This window comes from Silurus meridionalis, chromosome 22 (genome assembly GCF_014805685.1).
Source record: "Silurus meridionalis isolate SWU-2019-XX chromosome 22, ASM1480568v1, whole genome shotgun sequence".
NCBI classification, from domain to species: domain Eukaryota; kingdom Metazoa; phylum Chordata; class Actinopteri; order Siluriformes; family Siluridae; genus Silurus; species Silurus meridionalis.
Window position 1 is genome coordinate 9805056 of NC_060905.1, and position 23084 is coordinate 9828139.

Consider the following 23084-nt stretch of genomic DNA (forward strand, 5'->3'; position numbering starts at 1 on the left):
AACAAGAAGGTGTCCAAAGCAAGGTGTGTTTCTTTGATTGGCCCTAATTGTTTTACTTTTATGCTTAATTTTTTATGGACATCCACTGCGGTTGACATATTAGACAAATACTTTGAAAGGTCCAGTCTGACTAAACAAAAACTTAGGGACATACCGCTCTGAGAACGCCTGATCGCGTCCGATTTCAGAAGCTAAGCAGAATCGGGCCTGGTTAGTACTTAGATGAGAGACTGCCTAGGAATACCAGGTGATGTAAGCTTTTTTAAGACAAATATTTTGAAAGGATGTATATAAGTAAAGAAAAATATATTACTCTCTTTAAATAGGCATTTTGGAACGTCACCAATCTGTTTATGTGACTGGGTAAGGTTTTTTCTCTAGGGATAATACTGTGTTCAAATTTAGAAGAGTAAAGTAACACATTTTAAAATTTTCCTTTGCATAAAGAAACTATCAGGGAAATTGCAGGAGGTAGGAAGGTGGTCATCATAGGTTACCATGCACACATACATGTACACCTAGGGGCAATTTATCTTAAACTATATACCCACTAATGTTTTTGTTTTCGAAAGAGGGAGGAAACTGGAAAACCCGGGGGAAACCCAGACACAGGATCGAACCTGGGACAGAGTAACTGGGGTTATGCTATGGTAATAACAGTAACTTATCACATGATTTAACCGTTTTTTTTTTTTACTAGTTATTAAAGCATTTGCCCTATTATATGGAGTTTGCAATTTGGAATCTTAACCATTCAACAGACATATAAAGCCAAATCCAAGATAGCAAATGAGCTGTGCTATCGGTGTGGAGGGGATGACATTAATCTAGATAATAACAGTAACACCAGGTAATCAGTGTCATGTAAGTATGCAAACGATGGTGAATAGCACTTTCGATACACTGCAAGGATTATAGGAAAAAAAAGATGAAGCATCCCAGCACTTGCTAGCACTCATCTTTCAGGTACTAGCTGTTCTATAATAATGTTTAACAGGTATATTACATTCGCTTTTCCAGAAAAATATGTAAAGGTACAATCAATCTGACAAGCCTTTCAACCTAAAACAAGCCACACACTCAAGATATTTACAAATAATATTTATTACAAGACGTTCAAGTTTTCTGTACAAGTTTCAATGACTTGGCTAGAAAAGCTACATTTTAGTTTTCAGTATACATTTAGTTTAAACTTAATGACATTTTACATCATCCTACATACAGCAATCCCTTCAGATAGAGATGCATGTCTCTTTTTATTCTAATGCATTTACATATGCAGTCTAGGCGTCTATAGATGCTGGTGACCCCGAAGCAGGTTGCCCAGCTCTGTTCTGTTGTTGGATCCATAGGCCTGAGTGTTGCTTCCCAGTCGTGTTTGAGGGACTCCTGAAGAAGTAACATTTGAGTTGTTCTGGAAGTCTTTCTTGCTAAACCCAAGGGGAGGCTTTGCAGGCCGAGTTTGAGAGTGAGAGCGCTGGTTCTGCACAGCCAGACAACAAGAAATAAAAATTAATAGTGTTTTAGAAAAACTTATTACTACTAATCGCTGTTCCTGTGATGTGATGTTCTTTATTCTTTCTTTATTTTATTTAATTCCTACTGAGGTGGCATGCAGCCTTTCAAACAACACGTTTCTATGTACAACAAGCAAATAAAATAAACATTATTAATCATTATAGGAATAAATAAATAGAGGAATATACAAGAATACTGGGTTCAATTAAAATTACAAAACCTCAAAATTCACTTAATCATTCATCAGTAGGGTGAAGATTAGAGAATACTGAAATGAGTCTTATAGCTTATAAATCAGGAAATACAAATATTCACACAGCTGAAAAGACCATTGTACAGTGTTAAGGTAGTAGATAAGAAGGTTATGGGAATGTTTTTTTCTCCAAAGGTCCAGTGAATCAGTTTAGGATACATATCATATCAGTTTAAGAATATATCAGACATCTTTAAGTGAATATCATAAATTGAGAATGACTTGAAAATAAATGTAAACGAGCTATGATGAGCTCAATGCTAGATTTCCCAGAATTAACCTTTTTTTTTTTTACCTTTACCAATAATAAAGTATAAATATAATTATTATTAATCAATAGTTATTATGAATTAAATATTAGGGCTGTCAATCGATTAAAATATTTAATCACGATTAATCGCAATGTAATCGCACATTTCTATCGGTTCTGAATGTGCCTTAAATGAATACTTTTCCAGTTTTTAATACTCTAATAAACAAAGGCATGGACAAATATGGATGCTTTATGCTAATTTATGCTTATTATTAATAAACCCAAACTCAAAATAGAGCATAAAGACTAATTATTCTTGTAAGTGTTTTCAAATAATTATGGTGTTTTAAGTTACATAAATTTAACTTTTGCTATGTTTCCACACGGACGGTTTTAATTGCCGGATGTGTGCACCATGGTGAATTTAAGACTTGGCGAATCAATAAAACAAATGTTTAGTGATTAAAAACGATTTTTAGGTGAAGTTTTTTTTTATATCTGAGTAAATAAAGAACGTCGTGAATAAATGTGCGTTGCGTTAAAAGTGAACTGCATTAATTGTGCGCTAATAAAATTAGTGCCATTAAAATGTATTTACGTTAACGCGTTCATTTTGACAGCCCTAATAAATAAACAATAGTTCCAGAGTCATATGTGAATATTTCACTGCCATTAACATTAATTTGATTAATTGAATAATACAGCTTGCAGAATGAAACAACACCACAGTGTCCAAGGCCTAGGAGTGTATACCAACAGCATTTAATACAATTACAGTGAGGCATAAACCAGTTCTCTTCGATTGGAGGCCACTCTGTGCAGCTGGGGATGGCTTCTCACAACGCCTTGGGTGGGTCTATGAAATTCCAGACTAAGAACGGGAGCTTTGAGGATGGATTCGGACTTTAGTTAATGTCAATAATCTGCTACACTGACTCAGGACTACAGTTTGCTCTGATCACCGTCACTGCACACCTCAACATCGTTTATCTCTAATAAATTAACATTCATGGGTTCCCTCTTGCGTCTGGTTCCTCTCAAGGTTGCTTGCTCATCAGGGACAAACTTACACTTATAAAGAACATCTTATTCATTTTGATCACCACATTATCTGTGCAAAGCTGCTTTGAGACAATGTTCATTGTTAAAAGCGCTATACAAATAAAAATAAATTGAATTAAGTTACAGTCAGCTTCATTTAATCCGATAAAGAACACTGTTATGCCTTACATGTGTGAAAGCTTAGAGGCATTAAGCCTGCCCTAGACGGAAAGATAGAGCACTAGTAACAGGTGGCAGTGATGCATTGCTCTAATGTTTCACACATTTGTCTGGAGTCTCAGTATGTCAATGCTTTATTCATCCCTTTCAATCTATCCATCAAGTGTGTCATTGTGTGTTCTGTTATACTGGGTGTTATGTTGACCTCTTCAGTAACACAGACGAAATGCGATTAAGGTGAGCTTATCTCTGATTCTTCACATAGGGTTTATGCCATTTCTAGCATCTGCCTTCATGGTTAAATTTGTTGGAGTATCTAAACAGGAAGTCCCAGGAAATGTTTCTTTCCCAAAATTTCCCTGCTCCTTAATAGTGTATACATTAGTTTAGTACTAATAACAACAATGATATATATATATATATATATATATATATATATATATATTCACTCTTTATTAGACTTTCAATATGCTAACATCTATGCAAACTCTCTAAAAACCTTCAGATTTAAATTACTACACTGTGCTGCCCATATATACTCTTCAGTCTGTACTGAAAATAAACTTCTGTGCATGTTTTAAATGTTTTTGTTTATTTATTAGTCTTTGTTTTTATAACAGCTGCTTAATCAAAACTTTTGAAGGTTTATTTATCGAATAAAATCCATTTTGTGCAGCTCATAAATTATGCATAAGAAAGCGTAATGTACATTGGATTTATAATATTGCAGCCATAGCTAACATAAACTGCAAATACAAAATATGATACTGATTTGTAAAAGGTTTAAATCTTGAGGAGGCCACTTACCAGCCGTGCAGAAGTGACACACAGGCCTAGTGTCACCACGGGTTCTTCTTTGTGAAACAAATCATTATTTTGTGGCTGTAAGAGAGTGAGAGAAAAGGAGCGCGTGCCTCCCATAGGGGCTGATTGACCACGCTGCTGACTCTGCTCAACACCCTGCACAGATCAAAACACACAGCAATCAACACCTAAAAAATACAAAAACAACCCTAGAGCATGATGAAATAGTATTACTAGCTAAAGTAATAATTAAAAATGTATCCACTCCAAACAAAAAACAACCAAACAGATATATAGCATCATGTTTTACCTTGTTAAATGCTGGTACAGGCAAAATGCCACTGCTGTCATTGTTCTGAGATTGCTGCACCACCTTTCTGCCATATCTGTGTTGTTGATGCTGAGCAGCCAAAGAAGGTTGACTGGAGGGTCTAACCACATCTGACAAATAAAATGTGTAATATTATATGTGCACTATTAACAAAGTGTAATTAGTTTACTAATTATTGTACAGTAAAGCAGGACTCACTGGACACATGCGTAATTGGGTTGTACACAGTCTTGGTTATGCTGGTGTTTGCAGCTGGACTGCTTCTCCCCACAGCTAGTTGTGTTTGATCTTGTGTGGTGACAGGCTTGGAAACGACTAATCCTGCTCCGAGTCGCTCTTTGTTGTGTTGCAATTTCTTTTCCCGGTCTCCTTCTGGCTCCTTTTTCTCAGTCTTCTTGCATTCTTTATCATTTTTATTTGTTTTATCCGGAGCGTTTTCACTAAGATCTCTTCCAGGCCTTTGCTCAGCTTTCTGCTTTAGATGAGCTTTTCTTGCTATTTGGCGAGATGCTCGTTTCTCCAGAATCATCTGTTCACATGAGGTACAAAGATCACAAAATCTTCCTATATTTTTTATTTATTTTTTTTTCCATATAAGACACAGCACACACGTTATTATAGCACATCAATGCTTTCATGTAAAATGCATTTAAAATGGATATATCAATAAAACCTCATAGAGCTTGTTTCTGTATTGAGTCACAGATAGCTGGACATCATCATCTACAGCGAGAATAACTTCATAGTCCAGACTAGGTTCCCTGGATGGGTTATGAAATCTTTAATGGAAAAAAGGAAGCCATTTTAGGGCAGGTAATGTTGTAAGGTAAAAAAAAAAAATATATATATATATATATATATATATATATATATATATATATATATATATATATATATATATATACACATTAAAGTACATATCCTGCTAATGACAAAAACACACTTTAATTTTCAGTGAAAGTGAAGTAAAATATTTCATTTACTTGGCCACATAAGGGTGCTGGAGAGCCTCCTCTGCAGTCAGTCGTTTATATGGATTAAAGACAAGCAGGCGTTGTAGCAGATCAAGAGCATCAGGAGGCACTGAAGGCTGCATTAAATCACCTAATTGCACCTGCGGCCTAGACAATCACAAAAACCACACACATTGTCTGTTCAATGATCTTAGCTGGAATGTGATGTTGCTGAGTCATAATAAAAACAAATGGGTGAATCATTGTGGCAAAAAAAAAAAAAGAACTACAATGACTAATGTTTGCCTAATACACAAATACTATAAGGACACTAGTGCGGCTGAGCATCAACTTCGTATGAGCATGTTAAACATCCCATCCCTGATTTAATCTCCCCCTTCTGTTCTAATAACCTCGTCAGATTGTGGAGTGGAGGCTGTGGGAAACCATGCTTATTCAGTCACAAGATCATTAGTGAGATCTGACACTGATGTTGAGTGAGGAGACACGGGGTACAGTCAGCTTACCGGTTCATCTCACAGGTGTTCTAGTCAAGGATCTGTTTGGGACACTGTTTGGGTTCTTCACTCGAGTTCTTCGACTTTGGTAAACTATGTGCTGAGGGACTTCATTTTGGGCACAAGCACATTGCCATGCTGGGACAAGTTTGAGTCTCTTAGTTCCATTGAAGGGAAATTGTCATTTTACATCACACAAAGAAATTTTATATAATTTTGTGCTTCAAACTTTGTGGCAACAGTTTGGAAAGAACCTGATATGGTTGTAATGATCAAGCATCCACTAACATTTGGCTTTGTAGTATACATACTGTATGTAGTACACATATACATGATATTGCCAAAAGTTTGCAAACACCTGGTCATAAGTATAGTATGTGCTTTTTGAGCATCACATTCCAGATTTAGTCCAAATTTGCTCTTTCCCTCCACTTTCCTGGCAAGATGTTCCACTAGATTTTAGAGTGTGCTTGTGGAGATTTGTGCTCATTTAGACACAAGGGTGTTAGTAAAGTCAGGTACTGATATTGAGGTGAAAAGGCCTGAGGTTCAGTCAGTGTTCCAATTCATCCCGAAAGTGTTTAATAGAATTGAGTTCAGAGCTCTATAGCAGGAGATTTCCCACTCCAACACATGCAAAGCAGATCTTCATTGAGTTTGCTTTGTGCACAGGGGCACTGCTATGCTAGAACAGGTCCTAATTCAAGTGAAGGGAAAATGTCATGCTACTGCATCCAAAGACATCTTATACCACCATGTGCTTTTAGCTTTGCGATAAAAGTTTGGGAAAGAACCACGTATTGCTGGGAAAGTCAGATGTACCAGTACTTTTGTTCATATAGTGTAACTAGTAATCTGTATGAAATCTTTAAAACAAAACTATTAAATGCAACCAGAAATCCAGCATTATCTTTTTTGGGCACTTACCTAAGTAGCATTTTCTGAATTACAGATGCTCCATACTCTGACCTGATGGCCACGATGTCTAAAGTTGAAGAAATAAGACCAAATGAGTAACAATAAAACCTCTCTGAATGATTATCCCTGAATCCAGACTTAAACTAGCTAACAGATGCTCTATTCATTCATGCATTCATGCTCCCCTATGTTAAAATAAATGATTTTGGTGACTTCCAACAGCTTAAATTAGGTGATAAAGTAACCTCACCTTCTGGCAAAGGATGTGGAATAGAACTCATAATTTTCTCTATCTGATTCATGGTCGAGGTTCCAGGAAAAAGCGGCTTGCCCAGTAACATCTCACCCAGAATGCAGCCCACACTCCACATGTCCACCCCTTTCGTGTACCTTTACAACAGACCGCAGAGGGTAAACAAAAAAAGAAAAGGGAACGTCTAATATGACATTCAAAGACGTGTGTGAATGGTACCTAGTGGAGCCGAGGAGAATCTCAGGAGCACGATACCACCGTGTTGCTACATATTCTGTTAAAGCCGGATTCACAGCATCCTCTTGAATCTGGGACAGGGTACGTGCCAAGCCGAAATCACACAGTTTGACAAAGCAGTCTGCATCTAGTAGCATATTTGAGGGCTGTATAAAACAGAAAAGGATGGTAGAAGGTCCAGTTCTATAATTTATCTGATGTTTGGTAGCCCTGCATTGAACATTCACACAACACATGAGAGCCTACCTTCTGGTCCCTGTGAATAACGTTCCCAGAGTGTAAATATTTGGTGGCTTTGAGAAGCTGGTACATGATATATCGTTTATGAATGTCCTTCAAAAGGCTACCTTTCCTAATAACAGCATGCAGGTCGGTATCTGTAAAGAAAAAAAAACAGAGCTGTGCTTTAATAGTTCTGCATGAGCTTTAATTACTCCATCAACACATCGGATAAATACATTTACATGTTAACAGTCGAGAAATGTACCTGCATGCGAATGCATTAAATGTTTGAAATGTAACTGTATCTGTAAGTGTGCTTGAATTTCACTTTCACACAAAGCTTTTCATTAGAAGCGTTTTACTACTATAGTCTCTGTTTGCTATATCCAATCTGGATTCTCACAATATTTCTTCCCAGATTGTGGCTAGAATTCACTCTTCACAGATTCAGTAAACGCTCTGACAAGATTAGATGAGTTCACAATTTAGATTCAGTTTGTCAAGTATTTGACACTGGCCAATGTTGTACCATTTCTGTACAACCATACATTCAGGCCACTCAGTACTAATTTTAATGTTTTAGAAGCCATTTCCAAAATTAGGATCAATCAAAAGTAGTTACAGTACAGTATACATACATTTTATATAATCGATGTGATATGCAGAAATCTGCATGAGAATTATATTTCACACTGAAAAATTCTCCTTTCCACCTAATTTCTGTAAGTAATACCTACTTCATATGGCTGCCTAAGTGACACATACTATCAGCTCAGAGTAAAGTCCAGAACTGAACAGGCAATAAAGCCAAGAGCCAAAAAAGCTTTTAAAGGATCCAACAGCAAATCAAACAAGAAGGAGCAAATCTGGCAAACCTCCACATTAATAGTATATGTTCCATTTGTATTATATTTGTGGTATAAAATGCTTTACACAGTCGTATAAAGCATTTCACTGCATGTCGTACTCTGTATGTATGTGTATGTGACAAATAAAATTTGTTTTGATTTGATTTGATTTATTTTAAAGCCTACCAGCATGCAAGCCTTACCCATGTACTCAAATACCAAGTAAATATCTTTATCATTCTGGGCTCGGATGACGTTAAGCAACTTGATGATATTGGGATGATCACCAAACTCCTGCATGTCACAAAGAAAGAATAAAGTTTTTTCGCATGCTAGCACTAGTAATAGTAGCAATAATTCAGGTAATGCTATCACAGAATCCACAAACAAACATTTAATACAGTGCTTTATAGCATTATTTTACCAGAAAAAATAGGATCATGTCTGTGATAGCAGAGACTACAAGCACACAGTTGTGAACACATAACTATGTATAATGCTGAGAAGAAAAAACACTCAATTGCTCTTAGTAATGTTTAATACAAACACAATATTAAGAAGTAAACAGTAAAAGGTCCTTACCTGAAGAAACATGATTTCTCTGAATGTTCTCTACATGAAAAAGACATAAGTTGAAAATCTGTGGTATTAAAAAAACTATAATATACACTATATAGCTCTAATAACTAGTAATACCGTTATTAGTAATAAATATAAAGAATAAAACAAAACAGACGGTATATGAAAATGATTAATAACAGTGTGCCATAATGCCTCTCAGTTGTTTACTGTCAAATAACAGATTGTGTTTTATTCCTCTTATATCACAGTAAATTACAAAAAACCTTTTCCCCATATGTAGTTACATTTCATATTGACGAAAGTCCAGTAATCTCAATGGAGACGACTTTCAAAAATGTGAAATAATCATAAATCTTCTTCATATCAACAAGTACATAAATTGTTTAATCAATTTAAATCACATATCCATAATACAATTTCCATATGTGTTAATATAGAAGAAATAATGCCTTAACCAGAATTACTGTTTGAGGTGCTGTTGTCTTCATTAAACAAAACAAAGCATAGTTTTTTTTAATTATTATTAATTCTATAGATATTTATCTAAAGCGTACCTGAGCATCAGTTCTGTTTCTAAAGGCATCAAATATTTTTTTCACAGCCACTGTTTCTCCGGTCTTCCTGTCCACTGCTTTCCATACAATTCCATATGCCTGTCATGTGAAATGGAAAAGGAAGTCAAATCAATGTAGTTATATAATCAGCTTGAGGAGCCCTGTTGCTATGCAATTAAATCTAAAGTCATATTAATTACATTCTAATTAGTGTGATGGAAAGAGAGGTGTCGTTACTGACAAGTCAAAAGATAAGATGAAGTAAACAAACCTCTGTAATAATGACACCAAATCAAATCAAATCAAAACAAATTTTATTTGTCACATACACATACATACAGAGTAGGACATGTAGTGAAATGATTTGTGTGACTGTTCAGCATTTAAGCATAAAAAGGAATAGAATTAAGGATAAAAATAAAACAGAAAAAGTTTTATATATATATATATATATATATATATATATATATATATATATATATATATATATATATATATATATATATATATATATATATATATATATATATATATATATATATATATATATATATATATATATATATATATATATATATATATATATATATATATATATATATATATATATATATATATATATATATATATATATATATATATATATATATATACCAGCAAAGGTCACTAATATTTCTAATTTTTATTAATCTATTAATTGATCTAACCTATATTAAACTGTGTCTAAATGAAATGTCCAGTCAAGGCACAGAATGAAGCAGATTCATGTGAGAAGGCAGAAAGCAAATATTTGAATTAATCTAATAGTTGTTAAAAGCAAAAATGTACTAAAAATAGAGCAAAAATTTTATTTACTTAAAACTCACATGACATTATATAGAGATAGCATAACGTAATTACACGTTCTTTTCATCACTTCATTGACTCTAGTAATCACTCAAATAGACATCCTCTCGCTCAAAGCAAACATGTAAATGCTTTTTTTTTTTTAAATAAAAACAACATGAAACAAATCTACTAACATGGAATTGTCTATGAGCTTCTTATTACACCTGACATTATTAAAAATTGCAAGTAGGTTATAAAACAGTAAATAGAAAGTTTTATTACAGGTTATAAAACAGTAAATAGAGATGATGTTGAAGAGGAATTGGGTTGCTCTTTTAATGTGTTTAATGCTGTTTGATCTCCAGGGTCTTGTTACATGATTTGGTTTGCAATGAACAGGCCTAAAACCATGTGGAAAACCATGTGATTACCCGAATCAAATCCTATTTTTAAGTAGCAAATCGTTTATTATTGTTGTTTTTGTAATTATTATTATAATTATTATTCACTGGATGCACTTTATTGGCAGATGTATAACAAAATACTGGAATGCAATCCTCATAACATGCATTGTTTTCAATTTTCTGCTCTTTATAAACAGCTCTCTGATTACATGCACAAAGCAAAGTAGGGCAGGACTACAATCTTTTCATGTGTTCATATTGGTAATTATTATCCACCATCTGCTAATCATTAAGCCTTTGGCTGGGTGTGTTGTGGAAAAGGAAAAGTTATATTGCAAAGGGCAGGAGTTAACCCTTGCTCATGTGCATTACATAACAATGGATGTACTGTTTCTAGGTTAGATTGGCTCTGGGCAGCTGAGACAGAAAATGATACACTACAGTTTAAGGCCAGAAGTTTGTGGACACCTAAGGATCACATCCTCACACGGGAGCCATAAAGTTTGACACACATCAGAAGACACAAGCGTTCACACACTTTTGTCTGAAGGATCTATTACAGTCCTGCTCAAACAAACCTTACTGACCGGAAGTAGTTCCCCAAATAGGGGTTTCCCTGATATTTAGTAAACCTGTGCTTAGATTATGGCTTACATTGATATTTATAAATATCATTTAAAAGAATTAGAGCTTTAAAAGACTTGTAGTCGCTTACCCCTTTCCCAAGTCTCCTCTTGATTTCATATTTCAGTGTGATGTGCTCTTCCAACTCCGTCAGGTTCATTCTGAAACTTCGTGTCGGTTTGAATCAACTGCCTCCTTCACCCTCTCAGTTAATTGTTTACTAACTAATAGTTAGTTCTTTCTTTTAAATCCACATAAAATTACCAGCACTTCTTTGACACTTGTTCACCTCGACATCAAGAATTATTCATCGCTTCGGTTTGTAGCCGTTACCATGGAGACGCGTGATACCGGAAATGGACTGTTTCTTAAAGGAGTCGCGACACTTTACACACCTGAACATTGAGGTGTACAGCATGTGGACCTTCTCCTGTCACACAATTGTATACAATGCATTTTGTATGCTGTAACATTACAATTTCTCTTTATCTCAACTACCACTGTATACCTTTGGGTTTGAACACAGACTACACCCCAGACCTCCTCAGAAGATATCACTTATGTTCTTGTAGCTGGATGATCACAAATACCTACAGACACACTCCCAAAATCTAGTGGAAAGCCTTACCAGAAGAGTGGAGTTTATTATATCAAATGGAAGATTCGATCTAAAAATGTCTCAGAAAATTAACTCGATAAAAATCAAGGGTTTTTTTTTCCAACAGTGGTACTTTAATAAATATGACTTTGCAAAAAAAGTAGTGAAACCAATTTCTCAAAAAAGAACATCCATGAACATCTACATCATGATTCCATCATTAACAGAAATTCAAAGTATGGTTATGAAACATCAGAAATGCAAAAATCTAATATTTTAGTTAGTAAACGATATATTCTTCACCTTGTATGTTAACCCCAGAAAATCCCAGAAAAAAAGTACTAAACTGTAACCTGGTATGGTTTCTCTTCTGAGTACAGCGTTTGTTCCTGCAGTATGTATCTGTTACATGGTAAACTAAATGCAAAGGACCTTTAAGAATTATTTAAAGAACTAAATAACACCTTCAGGCTGCCTGATGCAATTGTTTACAGCACTAAAAGATACAAAAAAAAAATTAATTTTTAAAGTATTTTAGTACTCTTTTTTTTTTTCTGAGTGCTTTCACTGAATTGCCTTCTGGTACTATCCCTCTAGTACCCTATAAACTGACTACACCACACCGTATAACTTTATAAACTTTGGAAATTAATTAATTAATTATAATGAATGAAGAAAAAAAAAAAAGACGTTATGACATTAAAAACAATTCCACATTTTTAGTGATAAAAAAAAAAAAAAGTAAAATTCCCATGTCCTAGCTGACCACTGCTGTGTTTTCAAAAACATATGAACTTATATACAGGGCTTCTGTCAAGAATGTACAGGAAGCTTTATGATATGATAGAGGGCTTTAAAGAATTAGTCATTTGTTAAATTCTTGTAAATAAATTAGAGTTGAAAGTAGGAGGCATATACACGAATACAGACAGACCGAGATATTCTACACCACATCTCAGCTTGATCACAGAGAGTCACGACAGTCCCAAACACCAGTTCAGTATCAAATCAGAAGGACTCTGAGCAAGAGCAAAAGGAACTCGTATACAGGGGAGTTCTGGTGAAAGGGTGCTGTTTAGGATGAGTGTAAGAATCGGTTAAAGGCATTGTAGGCAGACTCCAGGTCAAAAAGCATCTGGCGAACTTGCGAGTCGTCGAGTTCATCTGAGGCGGACATGCTGCTCAGCGTGGTCAACCTGAAGAGAAAAACAGGTTAGAGAAGGAACTCAACTGGAAGAACTTTCAGGAAGTAGGATCTTCCAGTTCTTAAAAATGGTCCCCGTCATAACATTACAGTGTTCAGCTTCATAGCAAGTCCTGTTTATCTTTTTAGAGCAAAGTGAGAAACACTGTACTATTTCTTTGATGATCAGCAGGTTTATGTGGGATTATTGCAGAACTGGAAATTGTTTGAGGTAGAAGATTTTATTGAGCTACGCTTTGCCTCATAGCGCCAGTGCTTACGGTAAACGTCTAGTTTGATCAAATACAGTTGGGAAAAAAAAGGAAAATCGTGTACAGGTATTCCCTCGAGTTACAATGGAGATGCGCTAGGATGACCCCTATCGCAACTTGAAAATATTGAGAGAAATTCGAGACTTGGCCAAGCCTACCTAGGAGTATTAAAGAATGGTGATCAGTAGGGGGTAGTATACTGTAATATGTTATTAACTTCACAAGCGAATAATTTAGCAAAATAGAGCAATTTACAGCATCATGATTTATAAACTTTGCAGTATATATGTATGTGGCAGAGGGCGCGTGGACGAGCGCCGGTTCACGAATGGAAGGCGAAGCGCGCTGTGCCCTCTGTTTCAGTGTCCGGCATCGGCAATAAAAAGGAGAGAGACAAGAATTAAAAGTGGGCTTTGAGACAATAAAAGCACAGAAAAAAGTACACGCCCTAAGAGTAAGGCAACTCACAAGGCGGGAGATGTGTACATGCTGGGAGCACCCCATCGTAGCGTACTGCATATACAACGTTACGTTTACCTGCCGCACCAAAATATTAAATCGTTTTCATTTTGTCGTATCGCTATAGTCATCGCAAGATCGAAAAATCGTAAGACAAACCATCGTAACTCAGAGACTACCTGTAGATTTTTTTTATTAACCAAACTGAGTTACAGACACCATTGAAATTAAAGAGAAAAAAAAAAATTGTCTTAGTTTTAATTTAAAATTTCATATAACAGAAACAGTGACAAAAAAATATGTTTACCAAAGATTGACTTTGTCTTTGGCCTCTGAATCTGGTGGCATGTTGCTCATTCTGTTCATCGTCTCCATCAGTTCCCGAAGGTCCGGCTGGATCTAAAAGACACATCAAAATCATTTTTTTAATTTTCCACAACATTCCTGACTGAGGGTCTGTGGTTTTAAGTTCTCTCATATAACCCTAAAAAAAAAAAAAAAAAAAGTGTAAATACCTCATCCATGGCTCGAATCTCCAGCCTGAGTTTATCCATGACAGTGATAAAGAGCTGGAAGAAAAATGGCATCAGTGTGAATAAGGGAAGATTATAATATCTTCCCTCATTATAAATAAAGTGAAAAGACATCTGTCAGGAGCTGTGTTAAAACTATTAAGACTGAATAATAATATTCTGAAAAGAAAAAAAAACGTTCATCAACAAGAAGAAAACTAGTGATAGGGGCAATCAGAGTTCTGTTTAAGCAGGATGGGCAGATCTTAAAAATATCCATTAAACAGAACAACAACTGACATGTAAATTCTGTATGTGAGTATTATCTCAAAAGGAACAGACATCCGGATAATAATCCAGTTGAAGAAAGTATAGAATATAAAGGTGGGTATTGAGACTGAGATCCTGCAGTGTAATAAATTTGGCCTTTGCAAAAAACAGTGTTCAAACCAAAATCAGTTAAATGGAACTAAAGCTAAAAATAAATAAATAAAAGCTCTAATAAGATTTGGGGGGAAGAAAAACCTACAGATACAATGTCCGCAATGCAGCGATTCAGATTGCCCTTGTCATCCTTTATAGTAATCGGACGGTCTTCTTTTATTCTCTCCATTGCTAGTGGACAGTCGAGCTGTAACAACATGGAAGTCAGAGGAGTTACATTTCACAAAGACTGTACAAATTAAATGTTATGCTTTTTATATTAATGTGATTTGTGCTTTGGAATAAAATAGTCACTTAAAAAAAAAATCCTATCATTCAACGACAAAAATGAGGACATCATAGTAGTAAGGCAGTAAGAATCAAACAACTGTCAACTGACCAAAGCAGCATTTGTGAAAGTGCAAATAATTACCCTGTATTTCCTACAAAAGTCATCAATTGAGCCGACATCCGACGCCTGGACCTGTTTAAAAGCAGCCTTGTACTGCACGAGCAATCTGGAGCAGGCGGCTGTGTATCTGAAAGAAGTTGACATTTGTTTCAGCACTGTCTGGTGTTGTTTTAAAAATAAACGATTAAAACAAATAAAATGATCATAATAATAACACAATATTAGAGATAACATACTCATTGGGAGTCACACAATCCTTAATGTACGCCTTCTCTAACGCCTGGAGTGTCTTTACCACAGCAAAAAGCTCAGCCATGTTGTCATACCTTTCAACACAGACCACAACATTCAACACAGGACAAGTTCCAGACACTGCATACAAACAGCTCATATCTTGTTATAGACCATGTAAAAGAACACCACTTATTCTTTACTGTTACGTACTTCTCTCGTTCCCTGGCGTTTTTGTACAACTTCACTTCCTACAACAAAGCACATAAGCCAGATTACAAATCCCAACATGGAAATTATTTAAACAACTCATGTGATAGAGTAAATCTTACCTCGTATAATTCAGGTTTATTGGCTGGAGCTGGTTGTGATCAAATATAAAAAAAAGAAAAAAGAAAATGTGTGACAAACAGCTATTCAATGTATATTATATGTTCGGCACAGCATACGAATCATCTCTATATATCGGCCTGTCTGTATCTATGGTTGTGTGTACAAAAACATGGTGATGTGCAATTAGATGGATTCCTGCTTCTCTTCTCATTTTTCTTCCCCTTCAAATTTTCTGCCAAATGTTTGTGAATATAAAGTATTTTGTGGTTAAAATGCAGTAATGAGTAATATATTTGCCCCAGCAGGTGCAAACCATCTTTTGACTTACCTCCTCCCATTCCTCCTGAAGCAGGAATTCCATGAAACATGATTATGATGATAATCACAGGTTTGTCTACACCTTTGGACGATTTATTACTAAAAAACAAACAAACATGATATAACATTTGCTCAAAAGAAACCTGCACTGGATCTGCACTTCTTACACTCATGATCTCTAAACCACCACCACCACATCTATCCGATCTGATCTCTTGTTTAACACACAGAGGTAACTGAAGGTACATTAAAACAGTTATTGTGTTGGATTTCAGATTTTCCTCTTTTTTGCCAATAAGCAACTAATGCACTGGATTGCGGAAATACACTGCTAGGAGTGGTAACACAACCCGGGTATTTCTATACACAGTATTAAAAGTACGCTGACATTTTATATAAATGTATATATTTCTCAATTAATATTTCTCAAAACTCGAATTGTGACTTATTATATATATCATATCTGATGTCGGTTATAAAAGTAATCTATCCACTCAAACAGCTAGCATAGCATAGCATAGCATAGCAAATGCAACTAGCCAAAGAAGTTTAGCTTTCCGGTGTTTTTCCTATCTGGTTCTCTGATTAATTAATAAATACATTTCGCTACTAAATCAATACGAAACTCTAAAATAATGTTTATTCCAAATAATCCGATTATTAACGAAACAAATCTCAACAAAGACGAAACTGATCTCACTTCAACCTCTGTTTACGTCAGGCTTCGTCGCTGAATCAGAACGTCACATCCTGTCGCGTGAAAGAACCGGATTGTTTCCGGTTGCCAAGTATTTTGTATTTAAACGTTCAGCACGCCATAGTTCAGGTTCTGTCATAGGCCACCGAGTAAGAAACAAGATACTACATTAAACGAATAATGATATCAATGAGAAACAATTATAAAGAATAATAAGGTAAAATATATATATATATATATCTATAATACAGCAGTAAAAAGAAAATAGAAATCAGTAAGATTATTATTGCTGTTATATTATATTATTTTTTAATATAACACAGATTTACACAGGTCTTCTGTGGAGTCCTACTTAAATCTCTCCACCTTAATACCATCATTTGATGCCCCAGCTAAAGAAACTAATATTGTACAGAAACACAGTATAACAGAGCACTTCATCACAGACAGGTATCTCATGCAGCGAGAATGAATGCTAATACTAAAGCAAGAAACCCAAACACAATTCAACAAGTCTCCTTTCACTGCAGCCACAGCTGCACCAACCCACATACATCATCTCTGGCAGAAGCATCAATATTAACCTCATAAAAGTTTTCTTTGCATTTTTGTGGATTTTTTCATTGCACTACAGTTTTCCTGGGGATTTAAAAGTTAGGTAAATTGTGGGTTTTTGTGTAAATTCTTAAGGGAAAAAATACAAAAGTATAAATAGAAAACAACTTTGGCTGACCTTTTCTCACAATATTCAGCTTTTCTTGAAAAGTCCCTTTTAAAATGTCCTTGTAAGTGCAACCAAATAACTCTTTTCTTCTCTGTCTGTTCCTCCTCTGCTACAATCCGTCACGCTCCCTGAGATCTCAAATCGCCGGACTTCTAGTAGTTCCTAGAATATCAAAGTCGACTAAAAGTGGTAGAACATTTTCACATTTAGCTCTAAAACTCTGGAATAGTCTTTCTGACAGTGTTCGGGGCTCAGACACATTCTCCCAGTTTAAGTGCAAATTAAAAACGTATCTTTTTAGCGAGTCCTACACATAAAACATATCACATATCATGAACTTGTACTCCAGTACATCTGATCACATGCACATTATCAACTTGTGCTGTTAATATCATGAACAGCAGCTACGCTAATTCTCTCTCCAGTGTTCTGTATTGCTTAAAGATTTATAATTACACTCTTGATGTGACCCAAATGAGAATGGATTCCCCTTTTAAGTCTGGTTCCTCTCAAGGTTTCTTCCTCATAACATCTAAGGGAGTTTTTCATTGCCACAGTCCCCACGGCTGCTCATCAGGAATAAATGCACACCATTTACCTTAATTCTGAAAATTCTGTAAAGCTGCTTTGAGACAATGTCTGTTGTGAAAAGCACTATAGAAATATACTTGACTTGACTGAACATCTATTACATCTACATACATATATTTGAGCTTGTGCAGTTTGCTAAAGATGTGGTTTGAAAGCTCTGATTAGTGCGCTCTCTGACCATCCGATCAAAGAACATAATAATGCTGATGTTATTGTACGCCTGCTAGATGGCCTCAGTGCTGCCAACTGAGAATCTGATTGGTTGACAGTCTTGAAAGCGTTCTAAGCTTCAGGTTTCCTCACTGCTGATTCTGAAGGCCTCAAGGCAGATTTTGTAAAAGCTAAAAATTGACTGCCCAAGATAAAAGCTATGAAATGGAGTGAATAGACTACTGGAAATAATTTAATACATGCTCATGACAAACATCCAATAAAAAATAAGGCAGTGATGATGATAGTGTGAAGTAGTGTAAATAGCCTGTACATAGGTGAAAGTGAATGTTACTACTTTCAAACATACACAAATAATATATTTATTATAAAAGTTAGTATTATGTTTCTGTGTAAAAAGTTGTTTAAAACTGCTATAGGTCCTGAAAACAGTTCATTTTCAATAAGTTTATGATATTCAACAATAACAAGCTGCTTATGTAAGCTGATGTTAGCTACTGGAATCGATACTAGTGTAACCCAAAGAGTAAAATATATTTTTTACTACATAATTATTTGTTTTGAAAATGTTATAATTCAGTTTCGACCGTTCATGTAAATAAACAGCTGTTTTTTAGCCAAACACACTGAAGAGGGCGCTAATGTAACAACATGGACCAAACTATCAGTCTAAAACACAAAGTCAACAAAAGCGTAAAACTGGAAAAACCTGGCAACCCGAAGATCTTCAAACAAACACTAGGCGGGAAATCTGTAATAAACTGCATGCAGAAGGCTGACGTGTGTGTGTGCGTGTGAAATAGTGATAAAACACGCAACTGCTGTGAATTACACGGAATAAACAGCAGAATAAAAATGAAGCGTGGACACAGTAAGGGCTGGAAAACTGCAGCTTCAGCAGGAGGACAGGAGGAGTGTGGAGTTTGGCTGGACGCTGCTGCGTTAAGAGAAAAGAAACAGAGAGTAAGTTATGTTTCACTCTGTTTTCCCCGAAAGCCTGAGTGTTATTCTCTCAGATATAAACGTGTCAGACTAGATCAGAGATGCCCAGATTTATTTCTTTTATTTGACTGAAAATTAATGCACTATTTTTTTTTTTTGGCAAAGTTGGATTTAGAGAAGGCGTACGACAGGGTGGAGAGAGAGGAGTTGTTGTATTGTATGAGGAAGTCAGGTGTGTCAAAGAAGTATGTGAGGGTGGTGCAGGACATGTATGAGTACAGCAGTAAAGTGTGCAGTAGCAACAACAGACTGGTTTAAGGTATAGGTTGGACTGCATCAAGGATCAGCTCTGAGCCCTTTCCTGTTTGCAGTGGTGATGGACAGGTTGAAGGACAAGGTCTGACAGGAGTCTCCCTGGACTATTATGTTTGCGGATGATATTGTGATTTGTGGTGAGAGTAGGGAGCAGGTTGAGAAGAGCCTGGAGAGGTGAATGTATGCGCTGGAGAGAAGGGGAATGAAAGTCAGTAGGAGTAAGTCAGAGTACATGTGTGTGAATGAGAGGGAGAGCAGTGGAGTGGTGCGGTTGCAGGGGGAAGAGGTGGAGAAGGTGGAGGAGTTCAGGTACCTGGGGGTCAACAGAGCAAAGTAATGGAGAGTGTGTTAGAGAAGTGAAGAAAAGAGTGCAGACAGGGTGGAGTGGGTGGAGAAGAGTGTTAGGAGTGATTTGTGATAGAAGAGTGAGACCTGAGATGATGTATGGATTAGAGACAGTGGCATTGAGTAAAAGACAGGAGGTGGAGTTGGAGGTAGCAGAGCTGAAGATGTTAAGGTTTTTCGTTGGGAGTGACGAGGATGGACAGGATTAGAAATGGGTTTATTAGAGGGACAGCGCATGTGGGACTTTTTGGAGACAAGGTGAAGGAGGCGAGATTGAGATGGTTTGGACATGTGCAGAAGAGGGACATGGGGTATATCGGTAGAAGAATGCTGAGGATGGTGCCACCAGGAAGGAGGAAAAGAGGAAGACCAAGAATGAGGTTTATGAATGTGGTGAGGGAAGACATGCAGGTAGTTGGTTTGAAAGAGGAAGGGTATGGAGACAGATAGCGACCCCTAATGGGAGAAGCCGAAAGAAGGAGATTTTGTGGGGCAAAGTGTGGGTGCGGTGCTCTAGTGGGGAATAAAGACATGAACTATGAGGCGCAATGAATGGCAGGTTAATTATCATTTTTGGTTCTTCATTCATTTTCATTTATGAATTTCTCTATTAAAAATAAAGTTCATACACTCAAAGCAACCAGAACAATAATGCAAGTAAATTAAAGCAGTTACGGTACCTCACAACTATTTAAAAACACTTATTTTTTCAATTTTTGAACTTGATGCTATTTGATGTTATTGATGTATTTTGATCTTGATATTGCAATCAATTTGACATTTTCAACTTGTATTGTATTAAAATCTTTAGGGTTGATGGAGGACAGCTGGGGCTTGAAAATCCACTTCCTTTAAAGTGTGGAATGGCAGAAAAAACGCTGCATTATATTAAAATGAAAGCTGCCATTGTTCCTCTAATTTATGATAAAAACTTTACTTAGTCACCGGTTTAACTAATGCACTTTTATTTTTTAAAGCATAGTATAATGAGAAACAATCCAGTGGTATTGTACAATAGGGTTCACTGCCTTACAGCTATTCAGTGAGCTCTAATGAGAGACATAAAGAGAATAAAGAAACATCTTCCCAACAGAAAGCAGTACGGCCGATATCTAAACTGCTGAATCCATTGGCTCGGGCCGGAGGCTACAGCATGGCAGTGGCCCTGAATTTTACTCAAACCAAGATGGAAATGCCTGCTACAAAACAGAGCACGATCTCCAAATTTTTTCTACCACAGAGTAAAAAGAAAAAAGGTAAGACAAAAAAAATTATTCTATATTCTATAACCTGTTTATGTGAATGCATACTAATAGCAAAATAATCTCTTCTCAGATGCAGAAGACAGCAGCTTCATGTTGCCTTCTGGAATGTCTTCTACTCCTCTTCCTGCAGCACATACAGGGACTAAACGAAAGCGTAAGATGATCTTTGAATTGACTTCAGAATTAGAAAATGTGAGCGGCTGTTCCTCTCTAATAGATCAGCAGGGATATGATGCAGGTATTGAGAGAGCGTCAGGTGAAGTCTGTAATGAGGAGGATAAGGAGCAGCAGTTTTTACATCTGCTTTGGGGATATCAGTCAGAGGAGTGTGAGCCAGCAGGAAAGCGGAGAACTGACAATATAACAGTGGAAACGCAAAACGAGAGCAGCAAAGCCATAACTGTGGCTTGGCCTAAAGAGGTCACTGAAAGTCTTCACACGTATCAGAAACACCATGAGAACCTTTGGATACGTAGGAACATTTGTGCAGAGAACAGCGACGGTTCTTCAACTTCTCTGTCTGCAGATGATGTGTATACTCAGGAACATGTACTACAGAAGAACACTTCGAGGTCAACCACCGAGATACGAAACATGACGAAACATCTTAAGTCTTATAACGGGCCAGAGATCTTCAAGCAGAAGCATCAGTGGTCACCTGTGAAGAGAGATGATGACGAAAATAACAGACCCACATCACTGATTACTGCACGTTCACCTTTTAAGCAGAAAGTGTGTTCCAGTCCAGCCAAACATTCTTCAGATTTAAATAGGAAACTTTGTCAGACCCCTAAGAAGTCAATCAGGGAGGCTCGGGAGAATGACGAAGACTCGTACAGCACGTTGTTCACTCAGGACTCAGAAGGCTTTCGGGTGATCGCTCATCGCAGGAAACAGTCTAGATGCCCCCTGACGGACCAAACTAACTCCCGTGAGAGCAGAGAGAATATGAGCATCCTGTCTGTAAGGTTTCTGGAAACGGAGAACTCTGATCTGGAGCCGGAGATGCTTTTCACAGAGGACTCTCAGGGAAATATGGTCATTAAACATTAACCCCCAAATGTGGTGTTGGATAAAACTGAATTTTTCAGCCATTTTGAAAAATGGTGGTTGGGCCTCTGCCTTGTAGAAAGCCATTAACATCTTATACGGTTGTTTACGGACTTTTTTAATCATACAAGTATCACTAGTGAGCTTGTTGCACAGATTTTAGCTTTGCCCTGAAAATTCAGTAAAAAAGGAATATCAGTAAAACCGCTCACTAATGCAAAGTGCCATGTTTTACCTTTGGACATGACCAAATTCAAGATGCTTGAAATATTGTACTCAAGAGTTAAATGGAAGAAGGATATTTTGTTTTTGTAAAATAATATTTGTTGTGATCATTTTCGTTATTGTGTGTCGGTTTATTGTATGTGTATACACACTATATGGACAAAAGTTTGTGGACACCTGACTATAATGTTCCTATGTGCTGTTTGTACATCTCATTCCACATTGAGTCTCCAATTGCTCTTATAACCTCCACAATTCGAGGAAGATGTTCCACTAGATTTTGGAGTGTGCTTGTGGAGATTTGTGCTCACAGTAAAGTCCGGTTCCAATTCATCTCAAAGATGTTGAATAGGGTTGAGGTCAGAGCTCTATAGCAGGACACTCAAGACCATTCATGGAAGCTTGCATTGAGCACAGTGGTCTCTTAGTTGAAGTGAAGGGACAATACTATTTTACCATATAGAAAGACATCCTATACAGTTGTGTGCCTCCAGCTTTGTGCTAATAGTTTGGGGAAGAGCCATATGTGGCTGGAAAACTCGGGTGTCCCAATACTTTTGCTCATATAGTGTACATACTCTGCTGTTGATGGCCAACAAATTTTTTTGACCAGCAGATGGCACTAGTACAAGTGTTTTCTAAATAAATGTGCATAAATTGAGTTGAATCTAAACTGAGTGCTTCATTTACTCATTTT

The 23084-nt window shown here is 36.4% G+C and overlaps 3 protein-coding genes and 1 pseudogene across 5 annotated transcripts; 2 read left to right on the forward strand and 2 right to left on the reverse strand.

Moving 5' to 3' along the window:
* The first annotated feature begins 140 nt into the window (after positions 1-140).
* Positions 141-259, forward strand: LOC124376484 (annotated as a pseudogene).
* An 827-nt stretch (positions 260-1086) lies between these two features.
* Positions 1087-11939, reverse strand: mapk15 (mitogen-activated protein kinase 15). 2 transcript variants are annotated; one of them, XM_046834302.1, is made up of 14 exons: positions 11413-11939; positions 9466-9564; positions 8912-8941; positions 8533-8623; positions 7506-7636; positions 7242-7405; positions 7020-7159; positions 6779-6836; positions 5364-5501; positions 5054-5159; positions 4579-4909; positions 4360-4490; positions 4053-4205; positions 1087-1483 (listed from the first exon to the last, which is right to left on the reverse strand). In XM_046834302.1, the coding sequence occupies exons 1-14, from the start codon at positions 11479-11481 to the stop codon at positions 1292-1294; spliced, it is 1833 nt and encodes a 610-aa protein (XP_046690258.1). In that variant the 5' UTR covers positions 11482-11939; the 3' UTR covers positions 1087-1291. The 2 variants fall into 2 exon arrangements, with proteins under 2 accessions (XP_046690258.1, XP_046690259.1); XM_046834303.1 differs by lacking the exons at positions 8533-8623; positions 8912-8941; positions 9466-9564; positions 11413-11939 and adding an exon at positions 8219-8506 and having other exon boundaries at positions 4360-4491; positions 4577-4909.
* Positions 11940-12030: 91 nt separating this feature from the next.
* On the reverse strand, positions 12031-16829 carry vps28 (VPS28 subunit of ESCRT-I). 2 transcript variants are annotated; one of them, XM_046835535.1, is made up of 10 exons: positions 16763-16829; positions 16073-16161; positions 15744-15772; positions 15625-15662; positions 15417-15506; positions 15202-15307; positions 14875-14976; positions 14349-14402; positions 14141-14232; positions 12031-13115 (listed from the first exon to the last, which is right to left on the reverse strand). In XM_046835535.1, exons 2-10 carry the CDS (start codon positions 16110-16112, stop codon positions 12995-12997), a joined length of 672 nt encoding a protein of 223 aa, XP_046691491.1. In that variant the 5' UTR covers positions 16113-16161; positions 16763-16829; the 3' UTR covers positions 12031-12994. The 2 variants fall into 2 exon arrangements, with proteins under 2 accessions (XP_046691491.1, XP_046691492.1); XM_046835536.1 differs by having other exon boundaries at positions 16769-16802.
* A 2137-nt stretch (positions 16830-18966) lies between these two features.
* On the forward strand, positions 18967-23060 carry LOC124376035 (aurora kinase A and ninein-interacting protein). Its single transcript, XM_046834899.1, has 3 exons — positions 18967-19208; positions 20941-21103; positions 21183-23060. Exons 1-3 carry the CDS (start codon positions 19101-19103, stop codon positions 22163-22165), a joined length of 1254 nt encoding a protein of 417 aa, XP_046690855.1. The 5' UTR covers positions 18967-19100; the 3' UTR covers positions 22166-23060.
* Positions 23061-23084: the final 24 nt, after the last annotated feature.

Excerpts from the sequence above, each read along its gene's own strand:
- vps28 (XM_046835535.1), bottom strand. The coding sequence starts at position 16,112 with ATGTTTCATGGAATTCCTGCTTCAGGAGGAATGGGAGGAG. Across the intron at positions 15,773-16,072 it reads TTCAGGAGGAATGGGAGGAG|CTCCAGCCAATAAACCTGAA; the intron begins GTAAGTCAAAAG and ends GATCACAACCAG. Across the intron at positions 15,663-15,743 it reads ATAAACCTGAATTATACGAG|GAAGTGAAGTTGTACAAAAA; the intron begins GTAAGATTTACT and ends GCTTTGTTGTAG.
- mapk15 (XM_046834302.1), bottom strand. The coding sequence starts at position 11,481 with ATGAACCTGACGGAGTTGGAAGAGCACATCACACTGAAATATGAAATC. Across the intron at positions 6,837-7,019 it reads TCCACATCCTTTGCCAGAAG|ACATCGTGGCCATCAGGTCA; the intron begins GTGAGGTTACTT and ends CTTCAACTTTAG. Across the intron at positions 5,160-5,363 it reads CAGCACCCTTATGTGGCCAA|ATTTCATAACCCATCCAGGG; the intron begins GTAAATGAAATA and ends TTTCCATTAAAG.
- LOC124376035 (XM_046834899.1), top strand. The coding sequence starts at position 19,101 with ATGAAGCGTGGACACAGTAAGGGCTGGAAAACTGCAGCTTCAGCAGGA. Across the intron at positions 19,209-20,940 it reads TAAGAGAAAAGAAACAGAGA|AAAGCAGTACGGCCGATATC; the intron begins GTAAGTTATGTT and ends TCTTCCCAACAG. Across the intron at positions 21,104-21,182 it reads ACAGAGTAAAAAGAAAAAAG|ATGCAGAAGACAGCAGCTTC; the intron begins GTAAGACAAAAA and ends ATCTCTTCTCAG.